General features: G+C 33.5%; 3 protein-coding genes across 4 annotated transcripts in view; 1 reads left to right on the top strand and 2 right to left on the bottom strand.

The window, feature by feature from the left end:
- Positions 1-535: 535 nt before the first annotated feature.
- Positions 536-12,891, bottom strand: LOC130647807 (protein smoothened-like). 2 transcript variants are annotated; one of them, XM_057453789.1, is made up of 11 exons: positions 12,792-12,891; positions 9,837-10,246; positions 9,170-9,400; positions 8,538-8,707; positions 7,241-7,460; positions 6,520-6,643; positions 5,068-5,160; positions 4,610-4,718; positions 3,781-3,951; positions 1,881-1,952; positions 536-1,674 (listed from the first exon to the last, which is right to left on the bottom strand). In XM_057453789.1, the coding sequence occupies exons 1-11, from the start codon at positions 12,874-12,876 to the stop codon at positions 1,053-1,055; spliced, it is 2,307 nt and encodes a 768-aa protein (XP_057309772.1). In that variant the 5' UTR covers positions 12,877-12,891; the 3' UTR covers positions 536-1,052. The 2 variants fall into 2 exon arrangements, with proteins under 2 accessions (XP_057309772.1, XP_057309771.1); XM_057453788.1 differs by lacking the exon at positions 12,792-12,891 and adding an exon at positions 10,824-10,903.
- Positions 12,892-16,129: 3,238 nt separating this feature from the next.
- On the top strand, positions 16,130-25,663 carry LOC130647806 (golgin subfamily A member 6-like protein 24). The gene is made up of 17 exons (XM_057453787.1): positions 16,130-16,306; positions 17,065-17,115; positions 17,494-17,683; positions 17,973-18,081; positions 18,356-18,453; positions 19,176-19,255; positions 19,630-19,738; positions 20,658-20,755; positions 20,845-20,878; positions 21,094-21,134; positions 21,404-21,504; positions 22,017-22,144; positions 22,354-22,509; positions 22,770-22,919; positions 23,796-23,873; positions 24,413-24,505; positions 24,919-25,663. Exons 1-17 carry the CDS (start codon positions 16,167-16,169, stop codon positions 24,991-24,993), a joined length of 1,731 nt encoding a protein of 576 aa, XP_057309770.1. The 5' UTR covers positions 16,130-16,166; the 3' UTR covers positions 24,994-25,663.
- A 926-nt stretch (positions 25,664-26,589) lies between these two features.
- LOC130648239 (uncharacterized) overlaps positions 26,590-27,266 on the bottom strand; it is a 42,712-nt gene continuing 42,035 nt past the window's right edge. Inside the window, exon 24 of the mRNA XM_057454278.1 lies at positions 26,590-27,087. Coding sequence (XP_057310261.1) covers positions 27,049-27,087 — 39 coding nt within the window. The 3' untranslated portion in view covers positions 26,590-27,048. The remainder of the gene's footprint in view (positions 27,088-27,266) is intronic.

Here is a 27,266-nt window from a genome sequence, read left to right as displayed (position 1 = left end):
ATTAGATTGCCCAACATCATTACTCAGCATCGGATCTATATCTTGGAAAGGATCAATCGATGGCATTTTGCCTGAACCGAACAAAACCAACAGAAGACATAGCGGTTGAAAATCTGTTAAATTTCTTCATGACGTTGCCGCCTACAGTCGTTACACCGCAAGCCCCCGCCAAAAGGAAGAAAAAGACTGCATCCACAAGCACTACTGTTTCAAATAATCGGGACACCCGAGAAATACTCGCAGCTCCAAAGAAGAAAAAACACCAAGTGTTATTGTAGTTGACGACGATTAAAGTAGAAATAAATCATTACTTTTGACAATTCCCCCGTTTTTATGATTTTGATGATGGTAATCTCGATTGTCAAATAAACGTCACCCCCTCCCGCTTGTTAATTTTTCAACTCCCCCCCCCCCCCAACGCTTATTAGGAACCCAGGGCATGTTGTATCTTTTCTGGCATTGGGATTCCACAAAATAATTTAAAAAAAATTGTGTTGGTTAAATAATAGGTAAATGATATCGAAAATTAATTACGTCCAAAAGAATCATTTAACATGTGAACAAATAATCTTTACAAACGTAAAAAAACATGACTGTACATTTGCATAAAAATTGCATAAATCTACATTTGGTATAAATTCCTAAGTAAAGTTAAATTTGGGGTAAGCGAGCCTAAAAAACCCAGTCTTATCATCAGTATTTCTTTGCAAGTCGAAAATTTCAGTAGAATTCGCCCATCGCAACAAAGTCGACAAAAAAATCAATCGCGTTTGTTATTTCGTGTTGGAGGTCCTTTTTCTTACGGAAAGACAGACAGGCAAAATCCGGTTACTATTATTAGCTCGTGGGAAAATACTAGTGTTTGCTCGACCTTCCAGTACTCGAACTATTGCCTGTCAAACATATCCGGGCATCTTTAGCACATATTAGCGACGCGGCTGCCATTTTTGATACACAAACGACTGGTATTATAAATATGGAGGATATAGGCAGGCGAGGTCTGTCAGAATACCGGCCGAAAATTATGTCGTGAAAAAAAACACTGTTTCTGCTTAACACGACGAAGGACCAAGCATTTCTGTAGTTTCCTCCTCATTTTTGGTTGATTTGAACACTCTGTTGTATTGCTTTGCTGTAGTTCTTAATCGTGGTGTGGAAAAATTAGGAATACAATCTGCAACTATGTTATCTTTGTGCACAAATGATAATGGAGTGTAAAGGTTATCGTGTAAATGTTTTAAATCGTCCATTGATAATCTTGAAGCACTCCGTTGTTTTCCTAAGCGATCACTAACTTTCATCACAGTTAAATTCGTAGAAAGTCTCCTGGGAGGAGAGTGATTTGACGCTAAATGTCCAAGAGCTTGTATATTATTTAAAGACTTCGATCTGAGCATATTTAAGCCTCTGTGAGGAAGAATGGTAGTTCTTAGAGACTCGAAAGATGAGATGCTTAACCGGCTCCCTCTTCTCGCGGAAAACAAATCCGCTACGCTTCTTATATCATCGCTACTCCTTCGCTTCTCCCCACTACGCCATCGGTTATTCAATCCTTCTAAAAGGTTATGAAGACTATGGGAAGGCGTTAGTTCACCATGTTGCATTCGGTTAGATAGTTGCTTAGGGAGTTCGTCCCGTAACGGGTCTCTCGGATTAACGGGTGGTATGAACGGGCTAAAATAGTCAGCAGAAAATAAAAATAAAAACATTAAAAGTTTACAAGTGTCCTTAATTTTCACTTGCGAAAAACGCTCTTGGACATTTTCTTGCTGAAGAATTAAAAAAACTCTGACAGAATTTTCAGATTAGTTGTTTCAACAAACGGATAATGTAACATTATAAACAACTGCATAGGTCTGAGTATAAGTGCAGTCAACTACCTTATTTTCTTTTTGTTCATTCGAGCATACCAACTCAACTGCAGTCTTTGACGCGCATCAACTTTTCGAAATCTAGACAAACCAGGAACATACCATAGCGTGAGTCAAATTGCCGTAAAGGCGAAAGTCGACTTTTACAACGCGTTCATGGCGCGCGCATTAGTGCTTAATATTGCGCAACATTTAGGAGCGCTGTTGTGCGCACCTTTTTGCTTTTTAAAGCCAAAATCATTTTGAAATTTTCAGGACCACTGAAAGCCCTGCAGTGTATAATAACGTACTCGATGATTTCGACCATGGATTTGCTGGAATTGTAGCCATTTTGAGTCTGTGCGCGCATTTCTGTTCCCAGCGGGCATTGTCCCACTCGGACGCACGACCACGCAAGCCATACTACCCTAAGTGGATAAATTTTGGCGAGTATTTAATTTGACGAATGACCAAAATGGCATATTTGGCGGGCATTTAATTTGGCGAATAATAAATTTTATAAAATTAGGCGAGGATTTAACTTGGCGAATAGAAAAAAAAATGTTTATTTTGGCGGGATTTATTTTGGCGAATGACACAAAGAAATGAAATTTTGTCTTGAAATGTTTTATAAAAAAGAAGAATAAATGTATATATAAACACAATATTTACCTGTAACAATCATCTTTATACTTGTATTTATAAAAGTTCGTTTTTTGGGGCAAAAAAAAAACATTTTTCTCTTTTTAATACGTGTTTTTTTTTAAATTTGGCGGGGATTTAATTTGGCGAACGGTAAAATGTATTAAATTTGCGAATAGTCAGTTATGAAAATTTCGGCCGGTATTTAATTTGGCGAAGTTCGCCAAAATTCGCCAAATTTAATATTCACTAAGGTACGTGGTGCTTCGCGATCAAAGAAGACTTTTGCCTTCTTAAGAAGACGAACTTTCGTAAACATGTCGACTTCCAAAACTCAATTCTCGCTGATTTTAATATGTGAAAAAAAATTGAAAGGGAAAAATTAGTTGAAAAAAACTGGTTTACCAATATAAACTTCATAGAAACTCACTGATTTTCAAGGCTTCACATCATCTTATATTTTTTTATCTTGACGAGAGTCGAAAGTTTATCATATACCTTAGACATTAATTTTCGCGCTTTTTGTGGATTTTGTCCAAAGTCAAGAAATTTTGTGCCTGCGAAAGATAACATCTGCGAGAATTTATACGCGCTCAAAAACACAAAAAGGTAAAAATCTATGAAATTTTTATTCATAGAGTTTTATCCAAGAGAGCTTCAGAGGTCAATATTACTTCCATGTAGAAAAAAAATCGAACGCTAACAACAAAGCCAGTTTGTTAAGAGGTTACTTCTTCTGTGAATTATCCACTGAAAAAAGCCTTTTTCAAAAAACTTTAATAACATTTCAACTCGAGAATTAAGAAGGTAACATTTTTTGATCCGCGAAATTAATTATCTGCGTAAATTAAGAAGGCATCGCATTTTATACAGAAAAATACTTGCGACCGTTTTGTAAATTTTTAGGTAATAAACAACAATTTTTCCCTAGCCGACACTCATGCAAAGTGCCTTCTTAAAAACCTCTTACTACAGGCTAAAGGCAGCTACTTTTTTTCAAACAAATCATAATTTCGCGCGATCGAGCAAAAAAGGATAATTAAATTTAGTACAAAAAATAGTGTGCAAAAAAAAATTTCGCACCAAAAGAAACACGCAAAATTATTACACATTCCTTTTTGTACATAAACAGGGCCTATATTTTGCCTAAAAACAAGAATTTTACTATTATTTTGTTTAAAATTGCGCGAAAAATGAAGCAGAAAGTTAATTCGAATAATAAATATTTTTCGACTATTAATTTTTTTTTAAGACGTATCTCTATTGCAAGAACGCATTCACCACATACCTTTTCCAAACTTTGTGCCATATTTTCAATGTAGCGTGTGTCCACGTCCAAGAGCTTGTAGTGATACACGCAATAGAAAATCCAGTGACATGTAAATATAAATAAGACAACCTCATATCGCTGGGTGGGACACAGAATGACGTGTGACTGGACTGCGCAATGATAACACAACTACGAAGTAAATACAAGTTTTGTGTGTATACCTGAACAAACTTTGACGAGAATTAAAAACTTCATAATTTTAGATTTTGGAGGTTTTAGGTGAATTTAGGAGCACTCTGGGATAAATTTTAGGAGAACACTAAAAATCGCATACAAACTATTCCATTTTTAGCAGATTCATCACTATTAATTTTTAAATATATCTACTTCTTATTCTTCTCATTCTGCTTAAAATATACAAATTATTCAGCTCAACACATTAGAAACTTTTTTACACTTTATATTTTATATTTAATATTCAGGAGATTTTAGGAGAACTTGCTTTGGTGAAAGTGTAGCTTACAATAACTAGAATCGGGATATCAAAGGAATCAAACAAGAAAGACAAATTGGATTGATCGTATTTCATTTTCGCATTACTTGATGCAGAATAAAAACACTTTGCACAAATATTTTGAAAAAGAAAATCCATTGTAAAAATTAAGTTTGACATAGGGATTGTCCCTAAAAATTTAGGAGTTTTTATTTTACACAAAAATCAAGAAATTTTACTATTTTTAAGAATTATTTAGGAGGACTTTATTTTTTAGGAAGCGTGGGTACAATGTGATTTTTTCATATCATTATTAATTGTATATAACCTGACGAAACATTTAAATAATTTTACCGTATGTAGTTTGAATACAATGTGCGCCAATCATCCTGCATATAGCCTTCATGAAGTATACAACCAAGAGGCATAAAAACAGCGACGAACATACTTATACCGTAAAATCCTAAAACACAAAATAATCAACCATAGAAAAATCAAGATAGAAAAAAATAATTTTGTAGTTGTTGCCTAGGACTAAACAAAAGAAAAAAATGAATTTTATTAGCCATATTAATCAGCACGATATGTCATCATGGTTATCCTTCTGTAGATCACATTTCTTTTTAGTTTTTGCAAAATATTTTTGCGTTTTGGTTTGCTAGGCGTGCAAAAATTGGGTCCTGTTAGTAGAAAATGTTTGCAGTAGATCTTCAACTGATGTTCAGATAAAACCGCAATCACGACTTTATGTTTAATAAAATTCCAAATTGTTAAAGTGGTGATGAGATTATCGTATAAAACCCTGTACATACCAAGCCGATATATTGTCTGCGTGATATTTGCAGCAGCTTTAGGTACAACAAACAGCTGACAATGAGCACGGACTTTGATCAGTTCTTTGAAACCTATACGAACGCAAAACATTTCCTTTGTAACGTGTTTACTCGGAACTTTAAGGACGGGCGCTCATTCCAGAGAGCCGCTTATTAAGCCTATTGAAGATACTGACATAATTTTAATATTTTTACGTGAACTGAAGAAGAAGGAAAAATATAAAAAATCCAATTTAGAAATTTTAAGTTGCAGATTCATAACGTATATCGACATTATATTAGTACTAGTCGTTAGCCCGTGGAAAATCCACGGGTTCGCCCGTCCCTTATATTTACCCGTCGCAACAAAGTAGATAAAAATATATCGCATTTGATATTCGTGTTTCCGTAACATCAGGGGGGTCCGCACAGAGACAGACAGACGGAATACGGCTATTATAATAGAGACATATTTTCACTCTGATATATTGGTTGCATAAGCAAGAAATGACGTCAGTTATTATTTGTTCATCAATGTCTGATAGCTCAAAAAGTTTAATATTGTACGCATTTTCAACCAATCAAATTGCGTCACGTACGTCACGCCTTCTTATACATGAATTTTAATTTTAGTGGAAAGTCGTATGGCCTTGTAAAACGGAGGAAAGGAATGACAGGATGAAAATAGCACAAATATTTTTTACCACTTGTAGTCTCATGACATAGAATCTATATTATAATACCCGTACACGTCTGTCTGTCTGTCTGTCTGTCTGTCGGTCTGTCACGCAAAATGGTAGCTTAGCTGCGCAGTAGCGAGAAGCACGCAATGCGGTATAAAAAGGACGGGCAAACCCGTGGATTTTCTACGGGCTAACGACTAGTTACATCAAATATTTGTATTATTATTATTATTGTAATAAAAATAAAGGTAAAAAACAGACAACAGGCGAAACTTATCTGGATTTAAAACATCAGAAAAAAATCTCCATAAAAGTTCGACAATCTGTAATTTTACATCGTTTTCATGCGATTTTCCCACGAATTCGCCATTATTAAAGCGGAACAAAAATTCTCAAAGAACTGACTGTTTGTTGTTCTTCATCTTTGTGCGAAAAAAATGGAAAAAAAACTAATAATTCAATTCTGAAAAATGTCCTAAAATTCTGCACAAAAACCGGCCATTTTTTAGTTGAAAATAATTTTTTGCAGAAAAGTACCTTTGTGCAAAAATCAGAAAAAACAAATGATCCAATTCTGAGAAAAGCTGATAACGGGCGCAAATAAAATGTCAATCCCAGCAGAAAATTAATAAATATATTTTTATAAGCCTTAATGTGGATAAGCATTGTTGTATAGTGAAAGATAGAGGATACAGCATGATAGTTTCACTTTTTGCATCACAACAAAACAATGCCCATTTTTGTATTGGAAATTTTAAATATAACGTACCTAGAATCAGAAACAATTCACCAATCAGTAAACAAGACAAGTAAGGAACCAATAGAAATGCATTTCTTGCTAGTTTATTTTTGTAGTTGACAAAACAAATGTTGGTTATCTCGCCAGCATCAACCTAAAGTAAAGATATCATTGTAAAATCTGTTTTGTGACAGGATGTGGTGATGATTGGTTCACACCAAGTTTGACATTAAACAAAAAAAATTCAAAAGGGTAAAAAAAATATAATCATAAATACACGCTGTATAGAAGGTACAAGCAAAACTAGATTTACATATTATTATTCACATGAACGTTTTGATTCGTCCTTTTCGGATACCGTATGTATGGTAAATTTCGTTATTCTAGTAGCTCTCTTCATTTAAGCAAATTCCTAACACTGTTATTGTCAGAAAATTCAATTGCAAAAATCTAGTACAATCGCTAACATGGAATGTTAAAGGGAACTTGATCCAAAGGTTGCTAAATTTTTTTGATTTTTAAATAACTTTTTGATTGACAGTCAATTTAAAGAACCAGTCTTTATGCAATAAGAATCAACCGATTTCTTTTCAATATTTATTAGAACGAAATACTATAATGAACTAAGGATGGTGTTTCCTTGAGTTTTCCTTAACTCGTGTCAAATTTCCCAGACTTCTCTACACAAATTTAAAGCCCTACTTCCCTTGATAACTCTGAAGAACAGAGCAACTTCAAAACAGCAGCTTACCACTCCAAACAACATCACCAGCATTGTCAACAATAAAGTAATCGACCAGCTGAATAAATGAAAATATGTGACTCTGTCCTTGATGACATCTTTTGTTGAACCAAGTGCTTTAAATGAGATGTACCATGCATAAGTGAGAACACAGAACCAGCACGAGATTGCGATTGAAGATGAATATATCAAGACGAAAGAGCTGGTACACAAGAATCCACTCTTTGATCTATACCATACAACAACAAAATAATTTGATTTCAAAACATTAAGGATATAAGAAAGTCTTATAGATTTAAATCACACACAAAAAAGAAAAAAATGAACTGTAGAATGATTAATAACAGACAACTTTGAGGGACCAACCTCAACTGTTTTTTTTTTAAATATCTTTTTTGTAAACTTATAGCTATGTTACTACCTGATTTTTAACAGACATCATTATACCATCATTCACTTCACTTAAAAATATACCCTTTCACATTATTTTAATGATGTCACGACAAGTTCAGGTGAGTAAGCAAAAATTTATTGCGTATTTATTTTTTTGTTTTTTATGTCCCCAACAGTTGGGTTTAAAATGTCAATTATATTGTCGATGTTTGTCCTTCCTGAAACGTGAAACCAGCAAGAAATAATGTCCAAGCTTTTACAGTACCGCATAAGCAACAACTGCATAAACAACTTTCATTACAACGGCACATAAGTGAAATTTAGTGTTATTTATTTTGTTTTATTAATGCTATACTACAACCGTCCAAAAAACCTGGACCAAATAGGTTTAAAATGAAGCAACGAAGCAAGAATGAAGCAAAATCCCAAATTTATACAAGAATCGAGAAATCTAGCATCTCATAATTGTGTATTATTGTAACCCATTTATCACCTTGTTTTATGCCCATGCTAAAATGTGCACGAGTTAAAATATTTTAAATGTCCAAATATTTTAAAAGCCCAAGTGAAACTTTTATAATACTGCGTAAACAACAGAAAAACTCGACTATGTCTCACTCACCACAGCAATATGTTAGTTTTATCTGTGAAGTTGTTAGTAGTGGTTACTGAAATAAATGTGGAGTTAATAAATGACCTAAAAAAGAATGAACCTTAATTTCTTTTTGTAATAACATTATGTAGAATCTTTTTCCACATCTTATTGGAAATTATAGAAAATACAAATTTGTCTTACTTTTCTCTTTTTTTAGGCCCAAAAAATAATGGACATCCCTATGGCTCTGTAACATAAAAGACAAAAGCATTCATTTTTTACATTTGTTTCTCATTTACTTTTATTCAGTAAGAATACCTTGGTTCATTCATTCGTCTGTCTCCTTTTGAAGTGCAACCAATTGAGTTTGACGAATCAAAAAACTGCAAGATCCATCCAAGAATGAAAAAGATGAAACAAACATTTAAGATAAACAAAATGACAGCTGGATATCTTTTCTGACATTTCCAATCAATTAAAAAGCTGGCCTATGAAAAAATAAAGAAAAGAGATAACATTAGGCAGACAAAAAGATAGGGTTTGTTGTCTAACCATCTAAAATAGTATATAACCAAAAAAGGTTTTGCAACAAAAGTTTTCCGATATTAATTTTGATGATGTCAGCAATGCCTGTAAGAGTAATATAGATAACAAAACAAGCAAATTTGTTCTTTAATTACACACGAAAAGAATCCTTGATTTAAGTCAGAAAAGTTTTACTGACAAGGCTATCCCCTAAATTGGATTAACTTGAACTAGCAAAAGCTCTTCTTTTGTTTTATCTCTAAAAGTAAGTGTTAGTCTTGTAATGGCAACATACAATAACAAAACAGAAAACACACATTTGCTAACATGAAGCAGGTGAAAGGCATTTCAAGTCTGCAGTTTTTTACCAACGTGAAACAAATTGAAGTAGAAAGATTGCACAGATATTTGAAAATTTTACTTACCATGGTAAAAAGAGAGGTTAAAATCCCAAACCCACCACACACAACAATAAATGGATATACATCAACATCTTTAGCTTTATGGCGTCTAAACTTGCTATCACATGGTACAGAACAGCCATATTTAATAGATTTATCTACTAAGTTTTTCTCACTCCAGCTGATAACCCAGTTTGTAACAAAAGTTGATGATAACAATGGACTGCCACAACGTTCTTTAGAAACTTTCAGAAACTAGAATGATTTGAAAAAACAGTTTCAGGTGAATACTTTTATATTTTGTTTAAATTAATTATTTGTCCTCTCTGATTTATATGCACCATCTATATCCTGACCATTAGAACATTTTATGTGCAACATAACCCAGTACAAAAGCACACATTCTTAAAGGTGAAAATATAAGCAACAGATTAAGTTATAATCTACCATAAACAAAGAAAACCATTAAAAAAAAGAAAAATTAAAAAAAAATTAATTCCAGAAATTAAATTTCTAAAAAATTATGAAATTGATTATTGGCAATTTTACACAATGGTTCTGCTTTTTTAACCCACCAGAATGCATGTGTATCGGAAAGTCATCTATTAAGATGTCAGTATACTCATATTGTTGAACAGTGACTTATGTGTCTGCTTGTCATTTATACAATTATTTAAAAGAAGAGACTCACTGTGCCATTGCAAATCTTTGGCATACTGGAGCATTCCAAGAAATCCACAACAGTAGAATTACTTAAAATGAACATCATTTGACAGGATTGCAAAGCTTTAAAACAAAACACTTGACATTGTTTCTTCACTCTTCTTTTCTTTGTAGGGAAACAAAGCATATATTGTAGCGACTGCCAACATCTCGGAAACGTTTTATGTAGCCATAAATACCACTGGAGTTTAACATCAAAGCCAAGCAATGACGAATGTTTCGGGTCAAGATATGTGTTTCTTGGACATACTGTATAGTTATTGTTTTGTGTTAATTTATATTGAGAGTAAGTTGGAGCAACGTTCATAAACGCTATCAAACTTCCAAATAGCAAACAGTATGTGCATCTACCACAACGACCAACACCAGGCAAACATACTAAATTATGAAATTGCAAAACAAATAAGTATAAAGCTAATATAAAGTTTTTCCAAAATTTAAGCCCAATCCAAATTTAAGCCCTATCTTTTTAAATGCTAACACAATTTCTGGTGAAATAAACCTGTTTTTCAGGTGCGTTTAATTTGACCTCTATGTATGCTTTAAGTGAATCCAGGTATGGATTAATTTTTGCTAGTTTTGCAAATTATGGTGTTTGCTGCAACAGTAAATCCATGTAAAGAATCTTCATTTTGTCCCACAACAAAATTAAATCATTGCAGAAAAAGGCAAACTGTGAGTAAAGGTAATTGCACATTGCTATTGCTCATGTGTAGATAGTGCAGCTCACACAATGCGATATGTAAACACAGCATTTCATTGCGATTTGAAATCATATATAAACAAATCTAGTTTTACTAAGTCCACATAAAAGCAACCTAAATTCATCAAAATAACTTTTAGCCTAATGTTGAGTGATAAAATATATAACTGAAATTCCTGATAAAACTGGTGATTGCACATAACATATTATATACATTTTTTATAAACCAATATTTATTCTTCCATATCTTACCAATAGACTCCATAATGGGTGGTGCATTTCTAATAATATTCCAGTTGAATTTTTTTAATGCTAATAAAAAATAATTATTGTTATTTACTATATTTACTATATACATACTAGGTAATCCTGTCCCAGCAACAGCAGTCACCGAACTACTTACAGAATAAGTCACAAACCCAATTAATGGCTTACGATACAGTATTTCAGGTGTAATGTCTTAAATTTTATTTTGAGAGTTTCAAAAAGAAGAGGTTCTTTGGGATGTTATAAGCATAAAGATAGAGATAAAGAGGAGGTGGGACCTTTGGTCTTAGTAGCCACTGTTTTGTCCATTCCCCTCTTTTCCTGCGTTTATTAATTTTCCCTTTACTCTTTATTCCACAGCTATCGCAAAAAGCACTATTACATCCCCTTCATCTGCGTTTTTTCCAAAATGCAGAAAGAAGGTACACAACTTGTCATATGTTGTTGACAGGAAAAAAACATTCGAAAACTCTTATTTGACAAGCTAGCACATCAAATCGTATGAGCAAATCGTGCTGTGTATCTGCCTCTTTACCCAACAATTTCATTTTGTGAAATAAGTACTCAAAAAATTTCAAAAAATTTAGACAGCTGTCAACACAAAATAACTTTGATTGATTGGTTGCTGGATTGAATGACTTTTTAAAAATGGCCTTGTCGTAGCTATCATACAAAGTAACCTGCAACAATTTCCCCTTGAGCAACAGTGACAATTCCCAAGATTGGTTTAGAGTATTTATGAGCTCATCAGGTTTTAGTAATAATTAAATGTCCCCATACAACATTTTCTTTTCACGGGACTGGGGTTCAGATTTTTCGGATTTTTGCTGATTATTATGGATTTTAATCTCGAAAAAAAGAAATTACATAATACTTTAATCAGGGAATTAATAAATTAAATAAATTAATCAGGGAACAATTCTGTTGATTTTGAAGGTTGTCATTTCTGTGGTGGTTGGGAGTTATCTGACAAAGGCCCAATTATTTTTTCCAAAAAGTTGTTCAAGTTTGTCCTTATATCTACAGGCAATTTCAGCCAGTCAGCACTCTCATCAAAGTTTTTCTTGTAACTCTGAAATATATTTTCATTGATTTTATATAAAGAAGGAACAGTCTCCGAAAATTACTGTTTACTCATTCCTATGATTGCCAATATCGGTCATTTGCTCTGTAAAAATGTAGATTATCTTGTGAAACCTTTCCAAATTCAAATATCACAAATATTTTTTTATAAAGCTTTTGTTAAACAATTTAAAAAACGTCACAAGATCACTAAAGTAGCTAGCTTAAAAATAATAAATACCCTGTTTCATTCTATGAACTCATTATTAAGAAAGTGTTGAAATTAGTTATTATATCTAAAGAACTGAAAGGTGAAGTTGAATCAGATGAACAAGTACCGTATAAAATGATGTTCATTCAATACAGAAGACGCATATCAAATAAGTTCGAACAGTCACTTAAAACAATGGACGCTCCATGTAAAGTTGTCTTCACGATAAGAAAAGTTAAAACAATATTACCACCATTAAAGCCAACAATCGAAAAAGCTCTTAAAAGTGGTTTAGTTTACCAAATTGTATGTCCACGGTGTAAATCGTGCTATGTCAGGCAAACAACCCAGCATTTACTAACCCGCATAAAAGAGCATACAAGGGTCAACAAGTCCTGTTGGTAGTCACTTCAAATCATGCAATTCCCTTATTATTAACATGCTGTGCATGATTTCTAGCCTGAAATTGATAAGTTGTTTCAGGGATTAAACATGTTTAAAATAATCTATTTTACTGGAGGAATGTAAAAAAAAGCAGACGTCAAAATAACACAGAAAGCGCTTTATTATTATCCCTTTTCCTGTCACGAGTTTAAGTCCAACAAATTCATGTAGCTAGCTATAAGTATGATCCTTCCTAGCTTCCTAGCCCAAAGCAAAGTGTAATAAGATACTCTTACTTAATCTCAGTAAATGCAAAACTCCGACGTTGGTAAAGTTTGTAACCACTTCCACCGCAGCAAACAAATCACAACAACTAACCATACCGGGTACTCACCAGCTCCAATACTCGCCATTAAAATAAAACCTCGTCTTTTGCTTAGTGGTAGAAACCAGGCCTTAAGCACATGACAAACATTCCATTTTGATTGCATATTAACAAAACACGTAATGTCGGACGATAAGAATTTTAACAAGAATTTCATGCCAATTTTACACGACATGGTTTTGTGTAATCCGCTTCCACAACAACGTAAGCTCGTGTTTACTTTCATTTCTGTAAAAACGCTGGCGAGAAGAATGCAAATATTGAATATTGAAAAAGTTTGTTAGTTCTCTGAAGAACGTAACCGTGAACTGGTAGTAAGCTATCTAGTTAGCTATTGACAGAATAAGAGTCAACTGCTCTTTTAAGAAAACATGATGGGTGGAAATTTCTATTCTTTATTATTGGAACAGTGTCATCACCTCTTCTTTCTTGGTTATCCACTTAATTTGAAAATTGAATTTATCTTAGGTAGTATAATTGTAGCTATAACTACCTAGCTGAGGTTTGCTCAAGAACTTTTTTAAATATTTTTTGTTTAGAATTAAAAAAATCATGGCTAAACTAGCTAGCTGAATTCCGTCATAAAAATCTATAATAAATAAAGAGGAAGATAGATAGATAGATAGATAGATAGATAGATGTGCATATTTTACATGGCTAGCCTTACAAATATCGAGGGATATACCCTGTCTATTATTTCCAGGAGGGGCCATGGCGTAGATGGAGAGTCCTAGAGTATTTAATGCTCATTTTGAGCTACGCAGACCCAATTAGAGCCCGCGCTCTACTAGACAACTCCCGGCAACATCCAACGGCCCACACAGTGTGCCATCTTCCCAATTTCCCTCACATGGCTTGGGTTAACCCGGGGCTATGGTAACATTCACTCGCCCATGTTGAATCGCCGTCAAGAGGAATCGAACCCCGGTCTCCCGCACAGAGTACGAGAGCTATAACCACTAATCTACAGCGCCACAAATAGATAGCTAGATATGCATATTTTACATGGCTAGCCTCACAAATATCGAAGGATATATCCTGTCTATTATTTACAGGAGGGGCCATGGCTTAGATGGAGAGTCCTAGAGTATATAATGCTCATTTTGAGCTACGCAGACCCAATTAGAGCCCACACTGTATTAGACAACTTCTGGCAACATCCAACGTCCCACACAGTGTGCCATCTTCCCAATTTCCCTCACATGGCTTGGGTTAACCCAGGGCTATGGTAACATTCACTTGGATACTTAGCCTGCTTCTTAGCTCAACTGAACTCTTTCTGTCTCTCAGACTGGCGTTACACATCCACCTAACCATTCTCATATCATTTCTTTCTAAACGGTCAAGATCATCCTGCTTTACTGCCTATGTCTCACTACTGTACAACATAACAATTCTTACACAGGCCTCATACAACCTACCTTTTACCTTAATCGACAAGACTCTGCTAGTCAACAAAGGAAGTAACTCTCTGAACTTTTTCCAAGCAAGACCTATCCTGTAAGTAACAATTCTTCAAACACCCACCAACATATCACCTAAGTAACAAAAGTTCTCATCTATCTCTAACGAGCCACTGTTGTACATTATTAAAGCTGGAAATACTTCATTCTCTATAATCTCACCTTTGCAACGCTTGTATACAAACTGAATGTCAGCTCTTAACCTTCCACCAATACTACTGCACTTCTTATGTACCCAATGCTTGCAAGTCTGACAAAAAGTTGAGTTACTACCAACCCCTTCCTGCAAACTCCACAAGGTCACTTTCCAACTACAAGGTTACACTTGGCTGCCACTCATCCATTAGCTTCACCAAAGCACAGCAATGCCTGCAAAAATTGCATTGTGCATAGCTATACTTAGGTCAAGGTATCTTGATCTGATAGTCATTCCATCCAACATTTAAAGCTAACAAGACGTGTATCATTCTCGGAAAATAGAACAAAAGAATCAGAAACCAACAAACAGAAGATACATGGGGTGTAACATTATGCAACCATTTATTAAACAATGAGATTGAAATTAAAAACATATGTATTAATTGGTAACATTGATTAAAAATAATGCTATAGCTTGATTCTCACTATGGGCTAAGTTGAGCTAACCATAGTGCGCATAATGTGTTAGCCGATTTCAATTTTTGAGCTGCAGGTACCTGATGTATTCATTTCACGTTCACACTACAGTGTGCCCACTTTTGTAGCCAAATGTAATGCGAGAAAGAATGAAAAAGAAAGAAAGTCTTGTTATAATTACTACTACGAAAAAGATGGCGTAGTCTGGAAAAAAAGAAATCAACAAAATTACAAAAAAGGAAACGACTTTGGGTCAGAAATGCAGGGAAAATCTTTCACCCTGAACGCCAACTCTTTTTCTTCTTCTTTGAACGTCATTTTTAATTTTGTGAGCCATTTCAGCTGTGAGCTAAAGCGGGTACTTTTACGTTCACACTACGGGCTAAGGTCTTACTGTGTCATGCGCCCTATGTTTAGGTCATTGTTAGCCCAAGGTGAGAACCAAGTTTAATTTGAAAGAAACAAATGTAAAAACTTTCAGATTGTTAACTCTAAATTCAGGAAGCAAATTACAACAGAAATACATCAGGATCTGGGATAATATTATAGTTTAACTATTTAGAACACCACACTAAGATGATTGTTAATTTTAAGTAGTTATGGTAATTTTGTTACATTTGAACACTTTAACAGTTACATTGTAAATTCTATCAATATATTTTAGCTGCATAGGCTCTGCACGAAATCATAGTATCTGTTGGCTGCATAGGCGGCTCTGTTAGTTGTGTGGTCTCTAAATGTAATGGTAAGCTCTCTTGGTTGCATACGTCTTCTTAGTTGCATAGACTCTGTTGGCTGCGTAGGATCTAAATGTAAATGTGGTTTCTTCAGCTGTGTAAGCTCTTTTGGCTATGTTGGCTGTGTAAGTTCCATTTAAAGGTAGGAATTGTAACAGGAAAATTCTATAATTGTTCTGAAATTGTAAGTCAATAAGCATTATAAGTTTTGTTTCCTTGCATAGGTCAGTAGTATTAATTTCTTTTTCTGTTAGCTTTGTTTGTTCTTTTGTGTACAAATCTACTACTCTTCGTCTTTTCTGAAATTTACAGAGTATATAATCTCCATTTTGGAATAGTCTTTTTTCTGGATTTTATTCTGGATTTAAAGAGAATTGTCATTGAGTGCGTTATCTTAGGTTTATTTGATTCTTTATAATGTGTTGTATAAAAATTGGATATACTCTGTTCATTTTAGTTTATATAAGAAAAATGGTTATACCATTTAATAAACAACAACAAATCCATGGTCGATATCAGTTGTTAACGCCACAACCAGTGATAAAGCAACTTCAACATGATGCAGATGACACAAGCAAGTACGATGGTACACAATATGCAACATTTATTAGGTTAGTTTATAATGTAACCCACAGTAGGATTTTTTGAGATAGGGTTTAACTGTTGCAAAATTCTAATCTTTTAACTAGATTGGAGCTCCTTATATTCCTAAGTGCAAAAATAAGTCAAACATATAAATTTTTTGACCAGAGTACACCCCAATGTCACACTTTTGGCAAAATTGATAACTTTCTAATTAATATATATGCAAATGATTTACGGTTCATTATATTTATTTTGAAACAAATCAATAAGGCCTCTGGAAGAATCCAATTAAGCAAAAGAACAGTGGGAAAAATCCGTCATTTATAAATAATGATGATGTCAGCAATGACCTGAAGATAAAGAATTTTTTAATGAAATTTTTTTAGCTGTTGCCTTTAGCTGTTGTTAAGAGCTTAAAACACTACTTTTGTAGAATGCACATAATCTTATACATATTCTCATATGTAAAAGATCATGTGCATTCCACAAACGGTTAAATAGATATTGAGGTTTAAATGTTCTTCAATGGCGTCACTGCTTCAGAATTTCTGAGGTGTCTGAGGTGGTTTATAGTTACCTATACTGGAAATAATGTTTTATGCTGTGTCAAAGATATTAGGCTTAAAGCATAAAGATGCAATGCAATGTCTTCACTAATTTTAAAACTGTTATTAACAACATTCTAACATTTTGGGCTATAGAAAAGGAAAACCAAGATCATTCACTTTGCCAGTCACAGAGGGACAGACACAGTTATCCTTTAATTATATGTATTTTGTTTTAGATCGTTGGGAACCAATGAGGTTAAACCACAAGAAAGATTAAGTCGGCCTAAGTAAGTATGCTGTATGTTGAAATCCAAAACAATGTGGCTATAATAACAGTTAACGAAATCTTAGAAAGTTAAATTTTAAACAATTTCAGCAAAAGGATAGCTAAATGATATAAGCTCTCATACTTTGATGCTTCAATAGAACAGGCGTTATTATAGGACTTTTAACTTCTTTTTTTGTTGTTGCACAATCACTATAGTTCTAATTCTTAACTGTCAACTTTACATCGGTAGAGTAGTCGTCCGGCAAGCGAGAGGTCGTGGGTCCATCAACCTTTTCAGCATTTGGGAAGATAATGTGCAGGATTACTTATACCAACTTTACATCGAATCAAAACCTTTAATAAACATTGAATAATGATGTTTTTTTTGTTTTTTTAGAGCTAAGCCTTCAGTTCTTAAGCAGTCAGAAACATCTAATAACAGCAGAACTGGTAGAAAAACACCAGAACCTTCTTATATTAAAGGCACTCAGAGTGCCCCTCCCAGTATATACAAAAGTTTAAAAACAATCAACCAAATCAAAGTGAAAAACGAGAAGTCCCATCAGAAGAAAATGAAAGCCATTGAAGTAAATTTTGTATATTTTGTAGTGATTTATCTGTATCTGTATTTTTGCAAATTTTCTCTAGTAAAAAAGAAATTGTGTGCTATGTGTGAATTAGGATTTTTAATAGCATTTTTATTTTGTCAGATACTTGCTAACTGAGACAAAACACACTCAATTACTCTAATTATCCATGCCTACTGAATTCATAAATCCTGTTTATGCCCATTATGTAAACTATGATATGTTATGTCTTCACAATATAATGTGGTTCGCTATTATTTCTTGTAACTCAAATTTAATTTTAACACAGGACTATATGTTTCACTGCAAGCAACAGGAACGTGAACTGAAACGTGTTGAAGGTGATATACTGAAAGAAGAAAGAAATTTAAAGAAAGCTATGAAAGAATATGAAAAAGGTTTGAATCTTTTAGTGAAGAACAATGTTATGAATTTAACCCTTATGACTTTGTTTATTTAGCTATTGTCTGCAGTTTTTTATGTGTGAAAATTCTAATTATGTCGTTATCTTAGTGTAACTGCAACCTTACTGTTTGATTTGTATTATACATTTTAACATTTAAAATGTATCTTTGCTACTGTACTGTTACTATTGTCGCCTTCAAATGTATAACTTAATAATTCGATTTTCACACAAATCGATGCATAGATTTAAGTTTTATTTTTTAACAGAGATATATGACGATCAGCGGCAGCAGGAAGCCATGTTAAGTTTAGCTACAAAAGATGAGGATCTTATTAAGAAAGATTTTTACAAAGAAGATACTAAGGTATGTATTGTATAACAAAGATATTTTTTAAAAATGCTGTTTAATTTTCATAAACTTCAGTTTGTGTGTGTTACACTTCTTTTACCTTATGTGGCAGTGACTGGTGTGATTTTAAGATATGTATTTAAAACCGTTTAAAAGAGCATCAAAGACATGACGTGTGTTGAAAATCATGAGATTTTGGACCATTATATAATTTGACAACAGTAACTGATGGCAGTATATATATATACACAAATATAGCAGATTAACTAGCTCTTTTAACACGATGAGCTTTCAAAATCTTATCTTAAGGCAAGAAGAACAACTTCAGTGTGTTCGATTTTTCCAAATTTTAAATATATCAGGTCCTTTATGTATAAAGAAAATTCCCGGAAAAATAGAAAAGTTAATGTTTATGATTCTTTCATAGTTGCAATTTTTCTCTTCATATTAATTTTCATAATTGAAAAAAAAGTTTTTCAAGTGTATTCGAACAGTTTAATAAGGTAGAAAGTATTATACAATATATAGTATAAAGAAGCTCTCTAAATTCCAAGCCACAATATCTTTTATATCATTTGGATGGTACGATAATTACACCATGCCTAACTTATTCTTTAAAACTTAGAGGGTAGTCGTAAACATGAACCTCTGATGTTAACAAATTTTATATTGGTATATTTTACAAGAAGACAGGATTCGTGAGAGCAAATGTCTAATAATCAGTAAATTTTGATTAGATTATGAAAGATAATATCAATCGAAACTTAAACAATATTCAAAAAGAAAGAGAGGAAGAAAGCAAATCTATTGATAACTTGTAAGTTCTTCTTAATTTGTAAATACTTCTGTTTGTATGGCACAGCGAATTTGCAATAATAACCATCTGTATTAAAAACTAAACCTTGATTAACCTTATTAGTTCTAGGCTTTTTTGCAGGTCACCGTACTAGGCGGTGTTGAAAGGAGCGGGAGGGAGATTATGGACCCTCTATACCTTTTAGTTTAGAGTACATATTCTAAGGAAACTTTTCATGAATAAATTAGGGAGAGGGGAGGGCTAAATTGAACACGTTTAATGTTAATCCAGATTTCATGTTTGGATTAACTAAATACCTGTACATACAAATCTTTTAGACAATTCTGCCTAAAATTTTGTAAAAGAAATTCTTGAAGTTCTTTTTATTTTTATAGAAATGGTCTTGAATTTCGTTTTGAGAATATTGCTGAGGCGATTAATCTTAAAAGAATAGAAGTAAATAGTTTGGTGAAGGAATTTGAAAGAAAAGTTCGACAAAAAGAGGTACCATTTAAATTTCGATGAAAAAAAATAAATCCTTAAAATTCTCCCCTACTGTTTTTACCATATTTGTACAAAACATTCGAACAGGATTGCAGCATTTTATACTGAGCAAGTACCATGATGTAATAGTAAGTGAGTAAATAACGGGAAATTTTAATGTCCTTGGGGATTCCAGCCTAACGGTTGGCTCTTCCTCCCCTTTGACTGTAGCTATGTTACATTACTGCCAGAGATACGCACAACATTGCTCTATCTTCTTGCCTGTTAGTATGTAGTAGATGGCACTAAATGGGCTGACAACACTACATTTGAAGTGCGCCAGTGTGGGACTCGAACTCGAAACCTTATGATTACAAGCCCAATGCGCTACCACTTGACCATCCCCGCTATACTAATGTTGTATCATGTTGCGTCATATAGTATCATTTTTGTATTATGCTGTACTGTGTCATATCATGTTACCATGTTGCATCATGTTGTACTATGCTGTGTCATGTATTATGTTTGTACCACGTTGCATCTTGTTGTATAATGTTGTACTATGTTGCGTTATGTTGTATCGTGTATCATGTTGTATTTGTACTTGTCTGGTTTAAAAGTGTATATTACATAATGTATATGTCGTATTTATAACTGAGCACCAATAAATCATATCTTTTGAAACTAACTATAAACTAACCATACACTAAACTAAAGTGCTTCCCATGCAGACAGCCAAAGAAAATAGATAGTTTTAAAATTCTTTCATCTTGGAAATATTTAACCCAAAAAGCACATTCTCAACTTAGATACTAAAACAGCATTGCGTTGACAAGGCAGAAACCACTGATAAAACTAACGTCATAGGCATGTTAAACCGTATCTGCCACAGAGTAATTCAATTGTTATTTTAAGCATTATCATATATTTCCTGCATTAGGAAGAAGAATATAGATTAAAGAAAGAATTTGCAAACATATCGTTAGAATTACGCATGGCAGCACAAAAACAAAAAGTACAGACTGAAAACACTAAAAAGTATTTCTTATTTCTTGGTTTATGATTGATATTTTTGTGCAACTGTTAGTAAACATTAAAACCTCTTTAAATTCTTTTGTTTTTCTTAGAAATAATTTGAAATCCAATGAAGCTAACCAGAATGTGAGTATTCTTTCTTTATTCATTTTATACTGACCTAGCTAAAATAAAGTGGTTATAATATTGTTTATCGACATTCAAAACCAAAAAAACCAACCTTTTTACCTTTAAAGTAGGGCGAAGCAAGTACACACAATTCATCTAATTTTTGTACAGGACGATCACTTTGTTAGTTTTTGACGTCAACATCATAAGAAATTTAGAAATTCACTTTTTAGGAGCAGAAAAGAAGAAATGAAAATTTCCAAGATCAACTAACGTACGTACAGAACAAAACCTTTCTTGTATTGCTTGAATGTAAAACATATTCTGAAGAACACGAATTGAACTAGAAAGAGGGAGGGGTCTGAAAAAATCCCTTTGGTCTATTTTTGACCGATTTAACTTTATAAACAAATCCTGATTCGAACTTTAAGAAAAGTTGGAAATCTGACGAAGTATTTTTTTCGAACTAATTTCTCTTTCGATTGATTTACGAATAATCGTAGCACGTAGTACTCTTAACCCCCGTTTTGTTCTGTTCCATAGTTGGCAGAAAAATCTAGCCAGTCAAGCTGAACGCTCAAGAAGACGTTTGAGTAAAGATCTTCATGCCACTACTAGTGAGATGAGCATGCATGAACGAGAGGGTATGACTCTTACTGTATTTCTTGTTTATACAACGGCGTGATAAAGATGAACAACGGTGCATATTTGAGATGCATATAAGTAAACCAGCTCATTACATTTCCAAGTGCTGCAAAGTTGTTAAGCCCCACTTGATCCATCATCTTTGCAGCTAATGAGCATGTTTGCTTGTAACGACGTGTTCTTAATTTTTGTTCAATTTTTTAGAACCAGAGTTTTTTCCAGCTGCTTCTTTTTTTGCTTTTAAAATTCCATATCTTTCACCATACTGAATTGAATCCTTAATTTTAGGCGCGATTTATTTTCATGGTTTTTAAGTAACACACGTTTAAATTTCCATGGAAAAACTTTTAGACTTAAACGCTCCTAGAAAATTCTTGTACCAGTTCTAATACCTTTTTGTTACACTAAAAATAATTTTTTCACACAAAATATTTTCAAGCCTTACGTGAATGTTAAAAAAATCATTTTAATTAGGTTAAAAATGTTTTAGCCTTTTAACATTCGCTTTTAGATGGCCGACGTTTGATGGATGTCAGAGCGCAGCTGAACACAAATGCTTTAAAACAAAAAGAAGCAAAAATAAAAGCTGAACTTCTTGAAATGGAAAGAAAAGGAATATTAAGTGACGAAAAGATCATGGTAACGTGCTAACCAAAAGATCATTACCTTATCTTTTCGGTTTCACGACTTTTAGTTATGTGGCTACCATATTTGTTTACATTCCCCCCATTCCTTTCAAGCTGTTTTTGTTAGCTAGCTACTTTTTGTAAATTTATGTTTCTACTAGTACTGCTTTTGGTTTGGTGTTCTTACTAGCCTATGTTTTTTTTTACATATTTTATAACTAGGCTGTAAATGCTCGCCGAAAAGCGATTCAAGATATGCTGACTCAACAACGTAAACAAAAAAATGACCAATCAATGGACGAGTGGAAACAACGAAATCTTGTTGTGAATCATGAGATGAAGAAACATGATTTAGAAGACAGTATATCACATTTTCAAGTAAGTGGAATGTGATGTAATTGAAAACGGCAGCTGAAATTTATTTTTTGTCCACTGTGTATAGGAAATTAAGCCGAATTAATCAAAACTTCACTTTTCCAGAATTGTAACATGTAATATCTAAAAAGTTAGCTTTTCAAACTGCTTGTTTGCAATCAGGCATACATACAATTTGGTATTGTAGCAGTTATATGAGATGGTACTCTTTGTATCGGCCATAAATCATTTATAAATAAATGTATGTTAACATTTTGTTGTAGAAAGCTGTAGCGAAACAGGAAGAGCTGGAACACTCTTTATACAATCAGGTGAGGTCATTGGAAGCAGACCGTAAAAAACAAGAGCAGATTGTTGGGAGGTTGAAAGAAGAATTGTATGAAACACAGAGAATGAATAAAGCTTTATTGAGGGTATGTGGAAATAAATAAATTTATATATTGCACTGTTTCAGCCAGGGCGTTTTTTAACTCTCCAAGAGGCGTTTATTTAGGGCGTGTACTTGAGTGTGTTCGTTTCAAAATCAAATTTTTGTATCATTCTGTCATGTTTTTGTTAACAATTCTACTAGAAACAGATACAGCCACGTCTGGGGGGAGGGGGGGGAGGCGGCGGTGAGGCGGCAATAAGTAGTACAGGTTTGGTACGTCTGGTAAATTTGCATCAATTTTTACAGATTTGTCTCAAAATGTCTGAAATTTGTCTGGAAATTCAAAATTTTGCTACTTTTTTGTACTATCTTGTACTGCAGAAATCTCTTATTTTTGGAAAATTAACACATATTTTAGGGTTCTGTTGACAACAAAATCTGTGTACTGTGTACCCTGTAATGGCGTTCATCAAAAAAGAACGAAGTTTAAACCTTAAACGACCTCCCATTTTTAAAAAGACCTTTTTTCAGTCAACAAATATCGTCAAACTTGAGCCGCGATTGTTGACTAAGAAAAACACCTAGACGCTTTATGCTTGATACCATTGGGTAGTCCAATTCATCCTCTTCCTAAAACATGGTGAGCGCTATACAAGAGAACTTCCAAGTAACAACCTACTCCTCAAAAGTTATGGCGGCGCAACTGTGAGGTTGGATATTTGCAGGAATGGTCTTTTAAGAATTATTAAACATTTAAATATGCAAATACAACGAAAAGTGATAACAAGGTAGCTTCTGTTTTGAAGTGAATTCGCAACAACGCTGATATATCTTGATTCTATTGTCTGTTTGATATATTCATTTGGTGTAAATCACTGAAATGCTGAGATAAAATGTTTTTTTTTTTCATTTTAAAAAGGAAACAGCTTTAAGATGCAAAGAACAAGAAAGCGAGTTACAACAGAGATTACAAAAAGAAGAAGCACAACTTGGGAAGGTTAGCGAAATATCTCCATGTTGATTGTTTGTTAGCATTTGTGTACGCCATCTGTCTGGTGCGTGCGAGAGGTTCGTAAAAGTCTGGTGTGTTGCGACAAGGTCGTTAAAATCTAGTGGGTTGCGAAAAGTTTGTAATATCTGTTGCCATGCGACAGGTTCGTAAAAGTTTGATGCTTTGCGAGATTTTGTAAAAATGTTATGCCTTATGAATTTAGTGGAATTCAAGTGCGTTACAATAAGTTCGAGAAATCTGGTGCGTTGAAATAAGCACGTAAAATTTGATGACTTGCTGCAAGCTCGTAAAATTGTTTACGTTGGACAAGTTCGTTAAACCTGCGTTTCGACAAGTTTGTAAAAGTCTGTAGCATATTAGATCAGCTTCCACCTTGCGGATAAAAATATTTATTTTCGCCAACATAAATGAATTCTATCAGCAGCACTTTTTTTTCCTTATGTAAAATTTTGCCGTCGTGTAGCCGCTGCTCTCAGCGGAAGTTAAACGAGCACTTTCCGTTTTTCACTTTTTCATACTGCTAGGCTCTGTCTGAACGAGAAGAACGCATTCAAACTTTAATAAAATGTCGCGATTCTTCAAAAGAGGAGAAACATATGTTGGAAGAAGAAAAAAAGGTTTGTTTTTCGTTGTTTTTTTGTTCGCTTGTTTGGTTGGTGGGTGGGTTGGTTGGTTGGGTGGTTGTTTTTTTAGTAGGTTGGTTGATTGGTTGGTTGGTGGGTTGGGTAGTTGGGTGGTTGTTTGTTTGTTTGGTTGATTGTTTGGGTGGGTGGTTGATTGTTTGGGTGGGTGGTTGATTGTTTGGGTGGGTGGTTGATTGTTTGGGTGGGTGGTTGATTGTTTGGGTGGGTGGTTGATTGTTTGGGTGGGTGGTTGATTGTTTGGGTGGGTGGTTGATTGTTTGGGTGGGTGGTTGATTGTTTGGGTGGGTGGTTGATTGTTTGGGTGGGTGGTTGATTGTTTGGGTGGTTGTTTATATAATATTTTTACTATCCATCTTTTTCAAGAAAATAACTCATATTCCTGATAGGTTCGTGATCGATTACTTCGAATTGAAAAGAAGTCAGATTTACTGCGTCAGGAACAATATGAGAAAGCATGTTAAAATTAGTGACGATGTGATCCAAAAACAGAAGTGTTTGGTCTTGCTAGTTTGTATGCAAAATCGGAGTTTGAAACAGATACACGTGGCGGAGTTTTACGCAAGAGTTGAAATGAGAAGTTAATGAAATTCTCTGATTTTATTTAATAGTCAGACAGAATTTTGAGGGAACCTCCTTGTAACAAGAACTTCTCGATTTTACGCTTCAATTAAGTGGTGGAAAATAGTAAAGAATGGTTTATTTAAGAAAGATATTTCTATGGATCTTTTACATGCAATAACGGACACTGTAAAGCATCCAACTTACTACGTATATCCACTTTGTATATTAACACTGGGTATAATATCCAACTTACTGCGTATCTTTTTTAATTTTCAGACGCATCTTAACGTCACCCTTCGCATATATATTTTTTTAACATGTAAAATCATAGAAATTTAAAATTGTTGATATGGTTGATTATTTATTAAATAAATTATATTTTTTTCAGTGTAAAAGATAAAATCAATTTTTACATCGAACTATATTTTGAACAGAATATTTATTATGTGGGAAAACCACAACTGGCGTTATTTGATACATTTGTCACGGCATATACTTTATTGGGAGAAATTATCGCGTTTAGACCGTGTCGCTATTTGTTATTTCGCAGGGATTATAATTTTGCGGTTCAGTCTATTTTAGATTTTTCGCGCGGATTTAATTTGAAGTATTGAAGTAATCTGGCATTAAATTTAAAGAAGAACCTTAAATGTCTCTTATGCGTTTTTTATCGTGTGTTACGCGTTTTTTTCTCATACGTTTATCGTGTTTACGCGTTTTTTTCTCATACGTTTATCGTGTATTTAAACTGAAAACACCACAGAAAAATAAAGTGAGATGTACCTGCATCATTTGGTTTCGTAGTTAACGGTAAATAATATTTCTCACGGGCTTTATTTTCGCGAATTTTCCGCACAACCGAGAAATACCGCAAACTTTCCTCCCACGAAAATTTCTCCAATGAACTATTTTGCGTCTGACAAAGAGTGCTAAGTCTTTTTGTTCGTGTCCAAATGGTCCACATTTGTTTTCTTAACGTTAATTATTTTTCGTGTGCTTTTAAATGAGATTTGTAAAATGATTTTCATTTTATTTTATGTATTTTATAATCGACGACGCAATTCTGATCCTATTTATAAAGTTAAACTTCATTCAGCATTTAGTTATCGCTCGATACCTGTCAAAGTTTTTAACGCAAGCAACAAACGTTGAACTGAAAAACCCTATTTCCATTTAATCAACTTCTTTAATCATATTAATTTTTGCGAGCATTAATTTTCGCTGATTTTGACCAATTTCGCTAAATCAAGTATCGCGAAATATTTTTTCAAGATGGTTATTTACCAAAAATATCTTAAAGAGTCAATATATGCTTTTTACTATGAGTGACACAAAATTTTGAAACTTAAATTTATTTGTAAGTTTCTGTTTGCTTACAACTTGAAAGATTCGAGCCTCGTGTTACTTATAAGATATTGCTTATAAAAAGCGTGTAATTTTACTGCAGGACATATAAAAGGGCCGGTAATTTATGAAAGAAATGCGTCGAAAACGTGTTAAAAATAAATATAATTTATTAAAAATTATAAAAAATGTCAATTTACAAATTCATTTTTACAAAGTCTTATATCTATTTATTCAACCAGTGTTCAATTTTTGAAAAATTATTAAGAAACAGAAAATATAAAAAAATATTAACATATATACAATGATAACGCAAGCTAATACAAAAAACAACTAAACTACTCATCAAGCAACCTCATTTTCAGTCCAAATGGAAAGCTTGGACACGAGGTTGACACATACACATCTAACTTGACATTTTATGTCGCCTTTGTATATCTTATGTCGTTTCATGCAATTGTAGCTGATCAAACGCGTATTTTTAGTTTTGAGTGTTTTTATTACGGTAAATTTGACCGCTGTTACGACAAACTGTTTGTTTACATCCTTTGAACCATGCACAGACCTGCTTGCTTTTGTCTTTTCATTTATAACAAAAGTTCTTTTTTTATTTAATTCCAGGAATAAATGGCTGAGCTTCGTGTGTGGATCTAAAATAAATTTATAGTAAAATTAGGTTGGGCAACAGAATTCCAATTTTGTAAGGTTAGATATCGGGGTTTTAAACTGTGGAGTGCTTCGATGACGTGTAGTGTGTTATCTAGGTTTCGTATTAGTATATTTATTGGCGTACTTGTGGTACCGTGGCTTTTCTGATCAACATTGTCGA

This window comes from Hydractinia symbiolongicarpus, chromosome 6, assembly GCF_029227915.1.
Source record: "Hydractinia symbiolongicarpus strain clone_291-10 chromosome 6, HSymV2.1, whole genome shotgun sequence".
Taxonomy (NCBI): Eukaryota; Metazoa; Cnidaria; class Hydrozoa; order Anthoathecata; family Hydractiniidae; genus Hydractinia; species Hydractinia symbiolongicarpus.
The sequence above is the reverse complement of the archived record's forward strand: the minus strand, read 5'-3'. Positions and strand labels throughout refer to the sequence as shown.